This window comes from Hyla sarda, chromosome 4, assembly GCF_029499605.1.
Source record: "Hyla sarda isolate aHylSar1 chromosome 4, aHylSar1.hap1, whole genome shotgun sequence".
NCBI classification, from domain to species: domain Eukaryota; kingdom Metazoa; phylum Chordata; class Amphibia; order Anura; family Hylidae; genus Hyla; species Hyla sarda.
The window spans coordinates 62,325,653-62,342,068 of NC_079192.1; the positions used below are offsets into that span (position 1 = coordinate 62,325,653).

The following is a 16,416-nucleotide window of genomic DNA, read 5'->3' on the forward strand; positions in this document are numbered from 1 at the left end:
CCCACTTAATTTAATGGCCCGAGCGTAGCCAGCTAGGGACTACGTTTGGGTCATTTTCCCAACGTTTCCGAGAAAATAGAAACAGATTTTTTAAAAATCAACATGTTTCAGTATCTGGCCCTAATCAATAATAAAAAATAAAAAATAAATCGACTTTGGAGCACCGACTACGACTGAAATCTGTCTCCTGTTGAAACGCTCTGTGTGCCAGGAAGGTGTCTTGCTCAATCAGGTGGTCTTGATTTCCCAGAAAACTTAGGGTGGGGGTTCGGGATATTTTTAATGAATGGATTTGCACGCTGATTGGTGGATGGAGGGGGCTTCGGATTGGCTGCTGATGCATGGTACAGATAAGTGTAGTGTATAAAATGTGGCAGATCTGTTCCACCAGCCTTCAGAAAAGGTCTGAGCTGACAGAGTAGAGAATGAACCTCCAGCGCAGCCTCCTCCTCCTCCTCCTCGTGCTGCTGGTCAGTGGAAGCTCAGCCTATGAAGATGAAGAGCTCGGGGACTCTGTGCTAGTGCGAAAGAGCAGAACACTACAGAGCTCAGGTAAGGGGCAGACCACAGGGAAATGGGTTCAAGTGCCCAGATGCATCTGAATGAATGAGATTTAGTTTTTTTTAACTCTTTGGGAATTCATTATTTGTGCATTAAGATATTGCAGTAGGTTTACTGGCAGTCTTATGTAAAAGCACAGGTTACGAGTTATACTAAATAACCGTAAAAAATGCTATATTTAATATAGAACAGGGGTCTTCAACCTGCGGACCTCCAGATGTTGCAAAACTACAACTCCCAGCATGCCCGGACAGCCGTTGGCTGTCCGGGCATGCTGGGAGTTGTAGTTTTGCAACATCTGGAGGTCCGCAGGTTGAAGACCTCTGATATAGAATATCAGTAATGTCATCATCCTTCTATAGATAAAACAGTTACATTAATATGATTTATACAGTGTGAAAATGCAACTTTATATTTACTTGTGGGACTACAAATACCTGCATGTCCTCTGCTGGAAACTGTCAGGGCATGCCTGGACTTGTAGTTCTACAGCAGATGTGGGAACACTGTGCAGTGTGTTCAAAATGTACGAAAATGAAGCAGCAGAGTTGGATTTGTCATTTGACCCTGTTCTGCCTTCTTTTCAATAGGCAAAGTATAAAGTCAAAAGACAGGGGGCCACAATATAGAATTGTAAATGAAATATACTGTTATGGCTCTAACTCGGCCATTCCCAAGCAGTGTGCCTCCAGCTGTTGCACAACTACAACTCCCAGCATGTCACATGGGAGATGTGGATCCTACAGTGGATATATCAATGGAGGAAAATGACTCCACATTTAAATCCACCCTTTATGTCATTATTAAGCATTTCTTACAAAATTCTAAATCATTGAAGGGGAACTTCCATCTATCCCTTATCCACAGGATAACAAGCTTCGACTACTGGGATCCCCACTGATCTAGAGAATGCTCTGCGTTGTTTGGACTGGGTGTTTGCTCAGGGCTCAAGTCCTGCAGGAACTCATGGGAACGGAGTTCCTGCACTTTTTCCACAGCAGGAACGCAGTTCCCATTAGCAGGAGTCCTGCAGGACCAGTCCTTAAAGGGGTACTCCCCCCCTAGACATGTTATCCTGGGGGTCCCGCTGCTGGGGACCCCAGCGAGCTTGGCTGCAGCACCCCAGACATCCGGTGCACGGAGTGAACTTTTCTCCATGCCGAATGACTGGCGAAGGGGGGGCAGAAGCTTGTGACGTCACAGCCATGCCCCCTCAATGCAAGTCTATGGGAGTGGGTGTGACGGCTGTCATGCCCCCTCTTATAGACTTGCATTTAGGGGCTGTGGCTGTGACATCACCCCTGCAACGCTCTAAATGAATGCCGGGTGCAGCAGGGAAAACGCGGGGATCCCCAGCGGTGCGACCACCGCAATCAGACATCTTGTCCCCTATCCTTTGGATAGGTGATAAGATGTCTAGGGGCGGAGTACCCTTTGAAGTGGAAATCTTGGGTGAATTCCCACACTTTTTTTTCCTAGGACTTGACCCCAGTGTGCGCTCCATTCATTTCAGGGGACAATTTTGTCCCCGTTTTTGAGGTCAGTGGTGGTCCAAGAGGTCGGACCTCCATCGTTCAACTTGTTATCCTCTAACCTGTGGATAGGGAATAACTTCTTTAGATGGGGTTGTCCGAGTATCAGCATTTTTATTCCCAAGAAGTATTCTAGTTTCACTGAATTCAGATTATTCTTTGTAAAATAAAAAGTTAGATAGTTTTCAGTTTTGCAACCTTGTTCCATATTCTATTCTCATTTTGCACAGCCCTGTTAGACCTTTCAGATACAAGTGTAGTCTATGATTTCTTGAACCACTTTACGTAAGTGATCTCGTAAAGAAAAAGCAAAACTTCAGGATAGTGTTTCCCAACCAGGGTGCCTCCAGCTGTTGCAAAACTACAACTCCATGCATGCCCGGGCAGCCAAAGGCTGTCCGGGCATGCATGGAGTTGTAGTTTTGCAACAGCTGGAGGCACCCTGGTTGAGAAACACTGCCTTAGGATATGCCATCACTTTCGGATCAGTAAGGGTCCAACCTGCAAGACCACCACCACCAGCACCAGCCCTGAGAATAAAGAGACCGGAGCACTAGTGTATTGCTGCATCCCTTTCTCCTACACAGTGGTTCTGCTGACAACTGTAGTGTAGCCCCATTAATGTGAATAGGGCCAGCTACAGTGCCATGCACAGCCGGGTGACTGGGGGCATCACTGTACAAGGAAACCTAGATGCAGCTCTACACCAGCCGGCAAACCTTTCATTCTCAAGGTCTGTGGGGATGCTTCAGGTCAGAGTTCACCAACTATGAAAGAGGACCTGTGGCCTAACCAAAACAATTTAGAGTACACTGTCATTAAATAGTTTAGGGCGCCCTAATAAAACCCCTTTTTACAGTTTCTTGATACGTCCTTTCGTTCCTGAGATATGAGGGGTCATAGTCTCTTTGAAAATTGAGGGAATCAGTCAGATGGGCGTGACCTTAATTACAATGGGCGGGATTATACAGTCAGATGATGTGAGAGTTGTACATTGAGGGGCAGGTATGCCTAATACTCACCCCCTGGCTGTGTAATTCACTTACATTTTTAAAATTAAGTTCACGCTCTTCTTAATGTTGCACTGATGATGTAAACTTTTCCTAGGGATAAATATTTATGCTTCAAGAGATGAATATTTTCGTTATGTCCCACACAAAAAAAAAATCCTGATCATGTACATATACTTGTTATTTGTGGAGCACCTATATTTTCCTCATAAATACCTTCTATCTGTTTCTCACTTGCTTTGTCATTCTGTGCTCTGGAAGGGGCGTGTCTTCACTCACCATGACTCATCTTCCTCCCTGAGTGCTGGGTCTCTTCATCCAATCACTGCAGGCTGCTCTGTAACCTCCTCCCCCCTGTGTTCGTGCTGCCGTCTGATAGGACAGGAGTGAGCACAGAGCAGAGATAGTTCGGCCCTCACTTCCTGGACTTTGTCTCTGCCCGTGCTTCAGCTGGGACAAAGATGATGCTGTAGCCGGACAGGAATATGTAATGGATGGTATGGGGACCCCCTAGTGGTGTTTTTTTTTTTTTTTTTTTTTTAAAGCCATGATTTCTATAAAAAGGAAATAACATTTTCTTATGAAGTATATTAGAAAGGTTAATGTTTTGCCAAGATGTACAACTTATAAAAAGTTTTTGAATTTTACAGTTTCTATTTAAGTAGAAAATGCTGCGCGGCCACACTCGCTCATTAGAGTGGTTTTCATTTATTAAAACAAGGGTCACGGATACAGAATGGATTTTTTTTCTCAACCAACAATATAAATTATGATATTTCCCATTATAGTGGATGTTATACGTTGCCTGAATGGAGCTTTGACAGTCGGTTGTGGGGCCTTTGTCTGTCTGGAGAACACGACCTGTGACACCGACGGCCTCTATGACATCTGCAAGTCCTTCTTGTTCAACGCTGCTAAACTGGACACCCAGGTACGGACAAAAGATTATGGAAGTTGGTAAAACTTTACTTTTAAAAAGTCATGCATAAAATTAAACATTTATTAGTGTATATGATATGCTGTATTTGAACAACCCAGGGGCCACAATGGTGTTCACTGGGTCATGGACAGAATATGAAAATACCTAGGTTGGTGCAGTTAAAAAGGTATCAATTATTGTCAACAGTGTGACAATCACAATAAATCAGGTACCTCACATCACCCTTCCTACGTGTTTCTGTCACTAAATGACTGTGACGTCATCAGGGAACGCACAGGCAGTTTGTTAAAGGGGTTATCGAGGAATACAAAAACAGAGTTCGTTTCTGTAAAAAAATAAAAAAATAAAAAACAGCACCATGTCTGACCCCAGGTTGTGTGTGGTATTACAACTTGGCTCCATTCACTTCAATGGAAGTGAGCTGCAAAATCACACCCAACCTGGAGACAGACGGGGAGCGTTTTTTGTAATAAATTAGCTGTTTTTCTATTCATGGATAACCCCTTTAATACAGTATAAGTGTACCATAAGCAGATGATAGAAGAGAGTGGTCTGTACCCTAGGACATCATGCCATTAGAGAACAGATGTCCAATAATAGCCATATTATGCAATAGAGATTAAATGGACGAATCATTACAAAGTAATTTCACATGCTGAACACACTCAGTGGATCCTGTAAAAAGAAACACCAGGTACAGACATCTTTATACACAAAAACGTTTGCGGTTCAGTTAACACCACACACCACGTGGCCTCTACATAAATCCAGACTGACCATGCTGTGGTAGGGGATTTAAATCCATCCCATAGTGTTTCATTTCCTCGCAGGACAATAGATGTGCCTGTGTGATCACCCACAGGAAGACGACTGTGATTGACAGCTGACCTCCAGCACTAACAGCTGGGATCAGAGAAAACTCTGATTCCAAAACATTTAAATGGGCACTGTCATGAAATCAAAAAATTGATATGTTGTAGTACTTAAGTACTACAACATATCTCTAATATACTTTAATTTAAAAAAGTGATTTTAAAACAGTTTAAAATCACTTTTAAATTCGGCCACTAGAGGTCGCCCTCCAAGTGGCCGAATGCATTGGGTAGTGACGTCACTAATGAATTTCGACTCGTTGAAGCCTGGCAACAAGTCGGAATTCATTCACTGCGGTGCTCGCTCCCGCCTGTCAATCAGACAGGCGGGAGCGAGCGCTTTGAATGAAGAGGACTGGCGCAGGCTCCCGGGCAGGCCCCGGCGACAGTTAAGATTATATATGTTGTGTCTGTTACTGAATGTTTTTGCGGGGGGTTGCGGGCTGCGCGGCGGGAGCGGGATGGGCCATCACGGTGTGCCTCCAGTTGTTTCCCCACTATAACTCCCAGCATGCCCTGACAGCCAATAGATGTCAGGGCAAGATGGGAGTTGTAGTGGGGAAACAGCTGGAGGGACACTGAGTAGGTGAATTAAGGGGGGTGGGGGGGGTGGGGAGGGAGTTGAGCGGCACGACGGGGCCGGGGGGGGGGGGGCTTTGCGGGCTGCGCGGCGGGGAGCGGGGTGTGCGGCCATCACGGTGTGCCTCCAGTGGTTTCCCCACTACAACTCCCAGCATGCCCTGACAGCCAGTAGATGTCAGGGCATGCTGGAAGTTGTAGTGGTGAAGCAGCTGGAGACACCCTGTTAGGAGAACTAAGGGCGGAAGTTGGCCCCCCATCAGGCATCAGTGACGTGGTGCCTGCTGACGTGAGCACACTACCAGGCAAACTAAATGCCATTTTTAAAATAGTAAAAAAAAAATAATAATAATAAAGGCAGGGAGGGTGTTAGGGATAGAAGGGCAATAGGCAGGGACAGAAAAAAAAACATGATGGTGGGAGCTACACTTTAACCCCTTAAATGCTACGATCACTGCTTATCTTGGTGCGGACAAATGGAGAGGGTTCCCTTCATCCTGTCCATCAACCCTAACAACTTGATCACAAGCACTGACTGAGTATTTGAGACAGCTCTATGCTGAAATAATTCAGTCAGCGCTGCTGCATTTGGAAATCTTCAGCAGGAAGAAATTTCTTCTGAAGATACCGTAAATATAACCTTGCCGTAACGTGCACCACAACCTGGTCCTGCATAAGTATTTTTATTATTATTATTACCACCACTTTTCTTGCTAACTTTACTCTAAATACCAAATACGGTAAATAAACAAAATAATAATATATACAGAGTATGGGAACTATTACATGTAATTTTGGGAGGAGTATTCAGTAACAACTGGTACTTAAGTCTTACTACACACTAAGCAAAAGCACAGACCACACAAGGCGTCATCTGAATGTACAGAATACAATACAGAGATGCATGTCTTCTTTTTAGTAGACAAAGCAAAGCATTTCCTTAATACAACACCCAATGGAACATGAATACGTTTTATTCTCACTGATTATGTATGAATCTGTAGCAACAAAAAATAAAATCTTGGAAAATTTGGAAACTTACAGAATTGGCGCAGGAACAGAAAAAAAGGTTGGAGAACAAGGTTGTAAAGATATATTGTTTGTTGTAAAGGGTGTAATGTATGTCGACTGAACCAAACTGGCAATTCTTCTGACAAATAGGTTGAGTGGGTTTCTGCTTACTCTCCCCCAATGTCTGACCCTCTCCAGTTTACTGTTAAAGGGCCATGGTAGCGGCTCATTTTACTCTTCCCACAGAAAACATTTACTGACTGAGCCAAGTGTGTATGTTTATGGTGATATATGGAGAAAAAGCTGTTCAGTCAACAGCTGTCTTAAAGGGGTACTCCCGTGAAAAACTTTTCTTTTTAAATCAACTGGTGTCAGAAAGTTAAACAGATTTGTAAATTACTTCTATTAAAAAATCTCAATCCTTCCAGTACTTTTTAGGGGCTATATACTACAGAAGAAATGCTTTCTTTTTGGATTTCTCTGATGTCATGACCACAGTACTCTCTGCTGACAGCTCTGTCCATTTTTGGAACTGTCCAGAGCAGGAGGAAATCCCCATAGCAAACATATGCTGCTCTGGACAGTTCCAAAAATGGACAGCAGAGGTCAGCAGAGAGCACTGTGGTCGTGACATCAGAGAAATCCAAAAAGAAAAGCATTTCCTCTGTAGTATACAGCCCATAAAATGTATTGGAAGTATTAAGATTTTTATATAGAAGTAATTTACAAATCTGTTTAACTTTCTGGCACCAGTTGATTTGAAAAAAAAAGTTTTCCACAGGAGTACCCCTTTAAGTGTATGATCACCTTAAAGGGGTACTCCGCTATGGACAATCCCTACCTTTAGAAGGGTTTCTTTATCCATTCCTTCACTGGTGAGAGGCTCTTTGTAGCCACTCTTCACTCTGGTCAAGAAATGAGGATCTTGATCACCCTTTAAATGGGCAGTCTCATTAAAAAAATGTTTTGCTATTGCCCTCCATGTGGTAAATGAAAAAATCTTTGTTAAAAAAAAAAGTTTTCTATATTTTATTTTTGTTTTAAAAAGATTTCACTAGGTGTCTCCCTCCTTGTCCAGAGCACATTTCCCCCCATCTCTTGCACATACTTTGGACCCCTTCTGGCCTGGCAATAGTTCAAAATCAGGAAATGCTGAGGGGTGTGTGTAAAGCCTTATCCAATCATAGCTCATCTCACACTGAACTGCTCTGGGCTGTGTGTAGCAGAGTGAGGGAGGAAGTTCTCCCCTGTATGGCTTCAGATGATGTAACGCCTGCTGGGTAATGCCCCTTCCCAGTCTGTGAATCTGACTGAGACTGAGCAGAAAAAACAGAGCAGTATCAAGGTAGAAATAAATAAACAAATAAATAAAGGCAGGGGCTGGTTTATCAGGATGGGGCAGTGAACTGGGAGGATTATAAAATTTAACAAGATCATGAGAGGTACTCTTTAATTATCTCAACTTTCCCTCATAGGGTATTTGAAAATGGGTTTACTGCAATGGAAAATCCCTTTATCCCATCTCAATGATCAATTCAGCCATCAGTCTTAAAGTATCTAAATATCTTTTAAAAAACCTCTGGGCTGGCCATACACATAAGATGTGGGTAAAGAAGTAAAAAACCCGTGCTTCAGGCGCTGTTCAGAGTTTCATTAGTAGAATGAAAATTCAAATGCAGGTATAGCATTTAAAGTGCCATTTGTGCACTATGTTTATTAGGAAATTACCAATGATGCGTTTCGGAGGTTAGACCCTCCTTCCTCAGATTGGCATGCCAATCTGAGGAAGGAGGGTCTAACCTCCGAAACATGTCATTGGTGATTTCCTAATAAACATAGTGCACAAATGGCACTTTAAATGCTATACCTGCATTTGAATTTTCATTCTACTAATGAAACTCTGAACAGCGCCTGAAGCACGGGTCTTTTACTTCTTTACCCACTCCATTGAACAGGATCAGATTCTCCATCCCAGTGCCCCGGTGACCCTTTGGGCTTTGCAGTTCATTCCGGCTACAATCATACCCCTTTTAGGGGTGATAAGCGCTGATTTTTCTACCATAAGATGAGCGGCCAACTGAAAGGCTGGCACAGTCATCCCTCTTCCCCACCTGGTACCTTGGGTAATACACGAGGCGCGGTCCCTCTTTTTCTTTTCTTCTATTAGATACACATAAGATAGCAGTCACATTTGGCCAACATCTATCTTTCCTGATCCCTCTATAAACCAAAACCCCAATGTTCATGTGTTGTAAGTGAATAAAAGAAGGGATCCTGCTGACAGACCCTCCTGTGAACAAAAGGATGAGGCAGTTGAAATTTAACATGACTGATCCTTTTCTCCCTTCACATCATCTCTCAGGGAGAGTAGACTTAGATGGCCAGCTGGTCCAGCAGAAATTGACAGGTTTGGCTGACACGTATCTAATGTGTTAGGGAGCCTATAGCAAAGTGAAGTAGGAAACATTGTCTATGTCTATATCAATGGATGAACCTTAAATTTCTTGTCTTCAACTGTGTTCCAGTGAGGACCATGGATCCCACCAAAACCATCAGGGTAAACCAACTTTTATCTAATGTGCATGGCCAGCTTTGCCTAATAATTAATCTCCATTTAAACTAAACCAAAGCAAATCTACAGATGGACTTCAAGGGTATTGCAGTTCTCTAGTCCTTATAAGATATGTTTATTCCCTTTTTCCTATCAGGGCAAGGTGTTTGTGAAGGAAAGCCTTAAGTGCATAGTCAGTGGTATAACCTCGAAGATGTTCCTGAATATCAGAAGGTGTTCCAATCTTCAGCGGATGATCGCTGCGGTACAAGAGGACTGTTACTCCAAGCTTGAGCTCTGTAGTATTGCCCAAGACAACCTTGAGGCTATCACCGAGGTGGTGAATCTACCGCAGCTTTTTTCCAACAGGTTAGTCTTCCTTTAACTCTTTATGATCTACTTTTCTCATATATTTACTGCTGAAGAAGAAGGTTCGACTTTGGTTTATGCTAGTTTATCCATAATGTTTAGTCTTTTAAAGCAACTTTCAATGTATGTTTACACTTGAACATTGTTTTTAGTTTTAAAAATGGTTTCCTTCCTTCTTACAGATATTACAACAAACTCTTGGGTAGTCTTTTGATGTGTGATGAAGGGACAGTCATTGCCGTCAAGAACAACCTGATGGATCAGATTGGACCTAACCTAGCCAGCCTATTTAAAACCCTTCAAGGAGACAAGTGTTCCCAAGTCCAACCCAAAATAGACTTTAACCGCAAGAGAAATGTTGACCCACAGAGACTTCGAGTGTATTTCCGCAGTTTCAGAAATGAAGACCTCTCTTCTACACAAGAATCCTCAGAAGATGACTAGCGGTGACAAAAGACAAGAATGATCCAGACCAGAAAACGTGTTAGATGTAACCCAAATAGACCACTCTTCGGTTCTTTTGTTGAGTAGAATAACTATTAGTTTTCCTTAGACGATGGCCTCCTTTAGTTTAGAGAACTCTAATCTATTTATTTTATTTGTTATCTAAACATCATGCAGGTCTCCAAATCGAAATTTACCCCTTTTAAATATCAGTCAAAGTTGGTGATTCTTAGGAACATACGACTCTTGAAGTTCTTTCATGATCAATACGGCAAAGTTTATTTCAAAACAGTTCAACAGAACAAGAAAATCTGTTCAGCAAAGGTACAGGCACACAGGGCATTGGCAATAGATTTTTATACTTCCCCTCTTATGCTAATACACAAATAATCTTATTAAACTTGGATGCTACAATGCTAAAAGCAGGTTTCACACAAGGAATGGTTGTTTTCCAAGCTAAAACAAAAATTAAACAATATTCTTGCTAACTGACATACAGAAATCTTTATAAAACAATTCATCACAATATTGTCCCCTGAAGGTCACTTCATTCAAAAAAAATCCCATTTTCTCTTCTGGACCTTCGACTGGGAGAGGATGTGCAAAAAAGCCAGGAACATGTAAGATAAGAAAACACAAATATAATTATCCTTTAGCATAAAGGTAAAAAAAAAAAAAGAACTTATAGGGAACCAAAACCTATATCAGCATGTAATGTAAGATATTCCTGGAGGTTGCCTGCGACCCGGATCAGTATCCTGCGGAGCCGTCAGTAGACAGAAGTGAAGAGGATCAAAGAAAGGCTCTGATATAATGGGTTTACTGCTTGGCACACATCGGGTTGTGGGTCGGCGAACATGGACCTCGATATAAAATAATAAATATAATGTTAATTGTGATATCGGGACGTGTTTTTAGAGGGTTAATCCTCTCAAAACCCATTGTCCCAATATTACAATAAACATAATTTTATCATTTTTATTATTTTATAATGTGCTCCGTGTTTGCTTACTCCCACAACTCTACGTGTGCCAAGCAGTAAACCCATTATATCAGAGCCCTTCTTGGATACTCTTCACTTCCATAGTATAAAGGTAGCCATACACCTTCCATAGCTGTCGTCCAACAGCTAGCTTTCCCAATCTTCCCATACACATGAACACTTGGCTTAGCCAAATGTGGCCAAAAATTGGAATAAGCTTTGACTAGGTCTTTTTAATATACTTAACAATTTGTCATAGTCTTATGTATACCCTGCTAGTTTTCCTTAGTCCATAATGACAACATTCAATGGCCGGCATTTATTATTGTAGGTGTAAGTGAAGCATTTTTCTACACCTTTTTGTGTGTGCTGGTAATGTGTAGGAACACCAAATTTATTAAATGGTCACAGAGCATTTGATAAATTTTGTGCAGGTCACATTTTCTGAAATTTTACTCTTCACATACACCAAAAAGCTAATCTAAGTCTGGGCTGGTGTAATTTTAAAGACTTTTCAGTAACTTTGCGCCTTTTTGCGCCTTTTCACAAAAAGGCGCAGTTCATAAAACCCTTCCATATCATGTGTATTGGCAAAATCAGTGGATTGCAACTCAAAATCAGCAGAAATGTGTAAACCAAAACGTGAAAAAATGGCGCAAATAAACCCTGCTTGCGCCTTTTTTGCGCCTTTTCTAGACACAAAAAACAGTCTAAAGACAATGATAAATGTCGGCCAATGTGTCTATACCAGTGACATTTCATTACATGTCAAGAAAAACAAGGTCCAGCAGGGGGTACAGGAGACCAGCAGCCTTATTAAAGGTTATGCACATTCATATTCACTGGAAACCACCAATGGTAACAACCAATGTGGCTGACATAGATTCCTAGAGACGTATGTTCTGTTAGGGGGAACACTCTCTGGGTCCACTCTATGTCATGCACTTATTGTTTTGGCACTTATTTCTCAACCACATCCTTGAGTTGCAGTAATGGTGATGAGTTGTCAACCTGTTTATTCCTATAAAAAATATATTTTATTTACTTTAGTATGGGGACATGTGCAAAAATTATTCCCATATAATTAGCCAAATGGGTTTTTCAGACTATAATATTGATTATGTATCCTTAGTATAGGCCATCTAGATCGAAGGGGGTTCTGATTCTCTGTAACCTTAGACATTCATTGTTTACCACTTTGTACTTTAAAGGGTACCTCTCATCAAAAAAACTTTTGATATATTATAGATTAATGTATGCAGAATAACTTTACAATTGCATGTTATTAAAAAGTATGCTTCTTTCTATTTAATTTTCCACTTTGAAGAAATGACCACTAGGGGTCTCCCTACCAGTCCTGGCAGCAAGCATTTCAGACTCATGCTGGAGTCCTAAACACTACGAGCTGCCAGTCTGCTTAGTTCACAAAGGAGAACACTCAGAGCTGCCAGCCTGCTTTGTTCACAGCCTGTTTGGCTGTGAACAAAGCAGGCTGGCAGCTCTGAGTGTTTAGGACTCCAGCATGAGTCAGAAATGCTTGCTGACAGGACTGATCGGGAAAAATACAATAGAAAGAAGCATATTTTTCATTAACATGCTATTGGAAAGTTATTCAACATTCATTAATCTAAAATATATCAAAAGTTTACTTGATGAGAGGTACCCTTTAAGTAATTGCTGTGCCTGTATTGTTGCTCACTGCTGCCCAGCCCCTGCAATACCAGGTTCAGCCACTACTAAAAGTATGGAGTTGTGCCTGGTTATCAATGAAGGGGAAACGTCACTTGATGGAATGCTGTGATCCCTTCAGTCAGCTGATGGGTGCGGGTGCCAGGATAGGTTATCAATATTGAAGTGCCATAAAACCCCTCTAACAGGTCATTGACCAACAAGAGGATAAACCTTATCTATATGGTAAAAAAAAAAAAAAAAAACTGTAACCTGTAATAGACACTGTTGTTAATGTTTTTGTGTAATATTCCATTCAATAGAAAAATGCTAAGACATTATGGAGGATACCCTGACCAGATTAGGAATATCCATCTGCGGGTCAGATTGTAAGATCTCATACGTGTGGGAGCGGATATGATATGTTTAAGTGGTCAGATCCATTTGATTATGCTTATCACAGTCCAAAGAAGTCTATTAGGGAATTTTTCCTTTCCGCTTATACTGGGGTCCTTTTGGACAAGAACATAGAGAGAACGACTCCTACAAACATGGTATGAAACCAATCATAGTCTTGGTTTTCATTTTCTCTCCATTTGTATAGGGCCCCAAAATATTGGTAGTGATGGTTACAATTGTACGACCATAACACCATGAGAATAAACCTGTGGGTAGGTTGGTTGCTGTGTTTGTTGGTCATCTATCAGGAAACAGTGGCTTATATCATTGTGAATGTGTCTGTGTTCCTTCATTGTCTTATGATTTTTAAATACATTTCTCCATCCTAAAAATGTCATCCAAATTGGTGGTTCTTGGGAACGGACGACTCTTAAAGTTATTTCTTGAGCAATGCAGTAAAGTTTATTCCCAAAACAGTGCGACATGTACAAAAAACAGGAGAAAAAATATCGAACATACAGTATTTTTCGCTCTGCTCAACTCCAAACCTTTCACAATGGAACTTCCTTTAGCTGAACAGTATTGTCAACGTAGCCTAAGAAAATAGAAAATATAACGTAGCCTAAGAAAATAGAAAATATAACGTAGCCTAAGAAAATACAAAATATAACGTAGCCTAAGAAAATAGAAAATATAACGTAGCCTAAGAAAATACAAAATATAACGTAGCCTAAGAAAATACAAAATATAACGTAGCCTAAGAAAATACAAAATATAACGTAGCCTAAGAAAATACAAAATATAACGTAGCCTAAGAAAATACAAAATATAACGTAGCCTAAGAAAATACAAAATATAATCATACCATAGCATAAAGGGAGCCCTACTCCTTCAATAGCTGTCACCCCACAGCTATCTTTCCTAATCCCCCCCAAACAAATGAACAGTCAGCACAGCCGAATGTTCATCTGTTTTCAATACAGAGAAAAGAGCCACTACCAGACAATTCTCCTGGAGATAAAAAGGCTAAAGAATTTAAAACCCAACATGCACGACCCTTGTTTCCCCATACACTTAAATCAGTGGTATTAAACTGTGGCCCTCTAGATGTTGCAAAACTTCAACTCCCAGCATGCCCAGACAGCCAGCGGCAAACAACGGGTCCCGGCGGCTCCAATTTACTATTATGGGGGCCGCCGGGCGCCGTTATGAATAACGGGAGAAAAAGACGGCATATGCTGTAATTCTTCTCCCGTTAGTCTGCCCGGCTCTTCCAGTGGCCGTCACACTGCCGGTGTGAAAGGAGCCTAATCCTTGCAGAATGACCATCTTGAATAAATTTAATCTGCGGCTTCTCCACACAACACCCCTGAACCCCACTGTTGCTCAGACTTAGCACTAGGCTCAACTGGACAAAGACTGGGGCAGCTCCTCCCCCAATACACTATAAGGGAAAGAATTTAGGGGTTCCCATTGGCAGGGTCACATGGGGTCCACTGCTCTCTCTTAAGGGTACAGTAACACATTAATAACATATATATTCATATAACAGCAATATAATTCATTTAGAAAAATATATTATTTTGTAATAAAGTGCGAACATAACTAATTTAACTGTAAGTCTTTATTGGCCCAACAACTTGTGCTGCCAAGCTGCCTGAAGCAGTCCCAAGCCACAGGACAGCTACTGGTGCTGGGACCCCACAGATAGATAGATAGATAGATAGATAGATAGATAGATAGGAGAGAGATAATAAATAGATAGACAGATAGATAGATGAGGTAGGTTTGTGTTAGCAGGTATATTTCCACAGTTCCCCTTGGCCACAGTTTGGGCAGGGAGGAGAATGTTCTTCTCTTTTCCTGTATGAGTAAAGCCTGTGTTCTTGGGCTCTACAGTGTTCTTGGATACATCTCAGTGGAAAGTTTAATCGCAATTGTTTGCAGAACTGGAAAATGCTGTAGGGGAGAAGTCTGTAAGTTTTCCAGCTTAAATGATATCCAGACTAAATTTATACCACCATGTGAATGCTGCCCAAGATGCTCAAAGCACCTGCCTTCTAACTACAAGAAAGGCAATCAGAAATGGATGTTCAGTGACAGTGCACAGTGCAATACATGATAGAATAATGTAACACTACAGTGAGGAATTGTCACATCCCTGGTACAGTTATATACACTGCGGAGACAAGTATTTGATACACTGACGATTTTGCAGGTTTTCCTACTAATACAAAGCATGTAGAGGTCTGTAATTTTTATCATAGATACTCTTCAATTGTGAGACATGGAATCTAAAACAAAAATCTAGAAAATCACATTGTATGATTAAAAATTTTTTGTTTTATTTTATTGCATGACAAGTATTTGATACATCAGAAAAGCATAACTTAATATTTGGTACAGAAACCGTTGTTTGCAATTACATAAATCAAACGTTTCCTGTAGCTCTCGACCAGGTTTGCACACACTACAGCAGGGATTTTGGCCCACTCCTCTATACAGACCTTCTCAAGATCCTTCTGGTTTCGAGGCTGTCACTGGGCAATATGAACTTTCACCTCCCTCCAAAGATTTTCTAGTGGGTTCAGCTCTGGAGAGCGGCTAGGCCACTCCAGGACCTTGAAATGCTTCTTAAGGAGCTACTCCTTAGTTACTCCTGGCTGTGTGTTTCGGGTCGTTGTCATGCTGGAAGAGCCAGCTATGACCCATCTTCAATGCTCTTACTGAGGGAAGGAGGTTGTTGGCGAAGATGATGTGATACATGGCCCCATTCATCCTCCACTCATTACAGTGCAGTCGTCCTGTCCCCTTTGCAGAAAAGCAGCCCTTAAGAATGATGTCTCAACCTCCTTGCTTTATGGTTGGGATGGTGTTCTTGGGGTTGTACTAATCCTTCTTCTTCCTCTAAACACTGTGAGTGGGGTTTAGACCAAAAAGCTCTATTTTTGTCAAACCACACCTTCTCCCATTCCTCCTCTGCATCATCCAGATGGTCATTAGCAAACTTCAGATGGGCCTGGACATGCGCTTACCTGAGCAGGGTGACCTTGCGTGCGCTGCAGGATTTTAATCCATGATGGTGTGTTACTAATGGTTTTCTTGGAGACTGTGGTCCCAGCTCTTTTCAGATCATTGACCAGGTCCTGCCATGTAGTTCTGGGCTGATCTCTCACCTTCCTCATGATCATTGATGCCCCATGAGGTGAGATCCTGCATGGAGCCCCAGACTGAGGGAGATTGACCGTCATCTTCCGTTTTTTAATAATTGGGCCAAAAGTTGTTGCCTTCTCACCAAGCTGCTTTCCTATTGTCCTGTATTCCATCCCAGCCTTGTGCAGGTCTATAATTTTAGACCGGATGTCCTTACACCACTCTCTGGCCTTGGCCATTGTGGAGAGGTTGGAGTCTGTTTGATTCAGTGTGTGGACAGGTGTCTTTTATACAGGTAACAAGTTCAAACAGATGAAGTTAATACAGGTAATAAGTGGTGAACAG

At 41.7% G+C, this 16,416-nt stretch overlaps 1 protein-coding gene across 1 annotated transcript; it reads left to right on the forward strand.

The window, feature by feature from the left end:
• The first annotated feature begins 391 nt into the window (after nucleotides 1-391).
• Nucleotides 392-12,318, forward strand: STC1 (stanniocalcin 1). The gene is made up of 4 exons (XM_056571174.1): nucleotides 392-552; nucleotides 3,892-4,034; nucleotides 9,214-9,425; nucleotides 9,608-12,318. Exons 1-4 carry the CDS (start codon nucleotides 426-428, stop codon nucleotides 9,867-9,869), a joined length of 744 nt encoding a protein of 247 aa, XP_056427149.1. The 5' UTR covers nucleotides 392-425; the 3' UTR covers nucleotides 9,870-12,318.
• Nucleotides 12,319-16,416: the final 4,098 nt, after the last annotated feature.